This window comes from Moschus berezovskii, chromosome 1 (genome assembly GCF_049115385.1).
Source record: "Moschus berezovskii isolate FMDL1 chromosome 1, NW_MosBer_1.0, whole genome shotgun sequence".
NCBI lineage: Eukaryota > Metazoa > Chordata > Mammalia > Artiodactyla > Moschidae > Moschus > Moschus berezovskii.
Window position 1 is genome coordinate 4,735,014 of NC_142460.1, and position 2,482 is coordinate 4,737,495.

Consider the following 2,482-nt stretch of genomic DNA (forward strand, 5'->3'; position numbering starts at 1 on the left):
AATAAAATATAACTAGTGTCAGATATGTTTCTTTTGGCAGAATTTTTGTGTGACATTGATATATGCTTCAATAGCTATTATTTGTAAAATGAGCTATATAATACAATAAACATTTGGGAAGAATATCATTGCAGATGCTACTGGTTTTTCATATGCAGAGAATGATATGAATATTAGGTTATGTAGGTTAAGAGTTACAATTTTAAATTAAACTGTCTCTTGATGTATACAATCAGCAGAGCATTTCCAAGATAAATTGACTGGAATAAATGGTGAATACATATATTACTTTATGTCATCATAAACATTAAATTCTGCTCTTTACAAATCCTGATAGTCCCTTAAGAGGTCTGATGTAGCTGAACACTTACTCCTTGCAGGAAGGCTTCTGGAAGCTTGATACATTCACAATCACAATTAATTTAAATCTTTGTGTTCATAACCAAATTATTTATCTGTAGGATGTGCTGGCCTTGGTTTGAAGATCTAAGAAAGACTGAAAGACAATGATTTCCAGTGACAAGATTTTTGGGATCTGCTTCTTTTTTCAAATTTTTATTGGGCTCATGGGGAATTCCTTGTTATTTATTTTGTATATGTATATCTTTTTAATTCTCCCCCATAAGAAGAAGCCCACAGATGTGATTCTTGCCCACCTAACTTTCGCTAACACCCTGACGCTTGTATTCAGAGGGATTCCAAATATACTGTCGTCCTTTGGAATTAGTCCTGAGATGGGTGATATTGGATGTAAAGCAGTGGTTTACATCCAGAGAGTTACTCGAAGTATTTCCCTGTATACAACCTCTCTCCAGAGTATCTTTCAGGCTGTGACAATTACTCTGAGTAATAGTAAGTGGGTTTGGCTCAAAATAAAAATTTTGACATTTATTCAACCCTCTTTACTTTTTTCCTGGATCATCAACATGGTCATTTATTCTGAGATCATCTTAAGAAATGTGGCCAACAGGAATATCACTGATGCTAGATCTGGGTATTATGCTGCTTATTGTAAAACTGAGACACCTCATCGCTACATAGTAGCAACATTTCTAAGTGCGATATTCACTCGAGACTTGTTCCTTCTCTCTCTCATGACATGCAGTAGTATCTACATGGTGAATATTCTCTTCAGACATCGCAAAACAGCTCAGCATGTTCGCAGTACCATCCAGTCTTCACATGGCTCTCCTGAAATTAAAGCTACCAAACTTATTCTCATGCTGGTGAGCTGCTTTGTTTTCTTTTACTGGACCAACACCTTTCTCACTGTTTATTTATTTTCTGTGAGTGGGAGCAATTGGCAACTTGAGAGCTTTGGTAACTATATTGCATCATGTTACCCGAGCATCTGTCCTTTCTTACTGATTAAAAATGAAAATAGAATTTCCAGAATAAATTACATCAAAACAAGGATCAGAATCTTCTCTTTCTAAATTAAATGATCATACGACCACTCCATAGTATTCTCACCACTGGAGTAATGTGCACGAGTACAGAGTAGCTTGTTTTTCAATGACTTGAGTTAAAGCAGGTTATCTCCCACTGAACTGAGCTAAGAAGGTTTAGATTATGATGTCATGTATATAAGGTTTAAAACTTTATAAAACAGTAACACATATGGAATGTAGAACGTTTTGTAACATAGGAAACATTATTAAATCGTAAAAGTAGAGAAATTGATAATTTCACAAAGAAACACTGGGTTAGTTTTGAGTATAAGCTAACCCCAACATTACTTTGCCAACAAAGGTCTGCCTAGTCAAGGCTATGGTTTTTCCCGTGGTCATGTATGGATGTGAGAGTTGGACTGTGAAGAAAGCTGATCGCTGAAGAATTGATGCTTTTGAACTGTGGTGTTGGAGAAGACTCTTGAGAGTCCCTTGTACTGCAAGGAGATCCAACCAGTCCATTCTAAAGGAGATCAATCCTGGGTGTTCATTGGAAGGACTGATGCTACAGCTGAAACTCCAATACTTTGGCCACCTCATGCGACGAGTTGACTCACTGGAAAAGACTCTGATGCTGGGAAAGGTTGAGGGCGGGAGGAGAAGGGGATGACCAAGAATGAGATGGTTGGATGGCATCACCGACTCTGTGGACATGAATTTGAGTGAACTCCGGGAGCTGGTGATGGACAGGGAGGCCTGGCATGCTGTGATTCATGGAGTCGTGGAGAGTCGGACACGACTGAGCGACTGAACTGAACTGAACACTAAGGTATGAAATATATGTTATGATATAATATAAGCTGTGATATGATCTGTGCTTTATACTTTGGTATGTTAGAAACATTTCATATTTAGTTGCAAAAATAAATAAAAGTCTTCACATTTGCATGTCAATTCACAAATGTCTTCAAATTTTACAATAATTACTTACCTACATTTAAGATACAGTAGGAATAGAGAGAAAAACAGCATCCCACAACATCTAAGATATTTGTTTTGGTCCTGAGGACTGTTGAGCTTACGAGTGAACT

The 2,482-nt window shown here is 37.1% G+C and overlaps 1 protein-coding gene across 1 annotated transcript; it reads left to right on the forward strand.

The window, feature by feature from the left end:
* The first annotated feature begins 506 nt into the window (after nucleotides 1-506).
* LOC148778649 (vomeronasal type-1 receptor 3-like) lies at nucleotides 507-1,436 on the forward strand. The gene has a single exon (XM_088829866.1). It carries the CDS (start codon nucleotides 507-509, stop codon nucleotides 1,434-1,436), a length of 930 nt encoding a protein of 309 aa, XP_088685992.1.
* The last annotated feature ends 1,046 nt before the right edge of the window (nucleotides 1,437-2,482 follow it).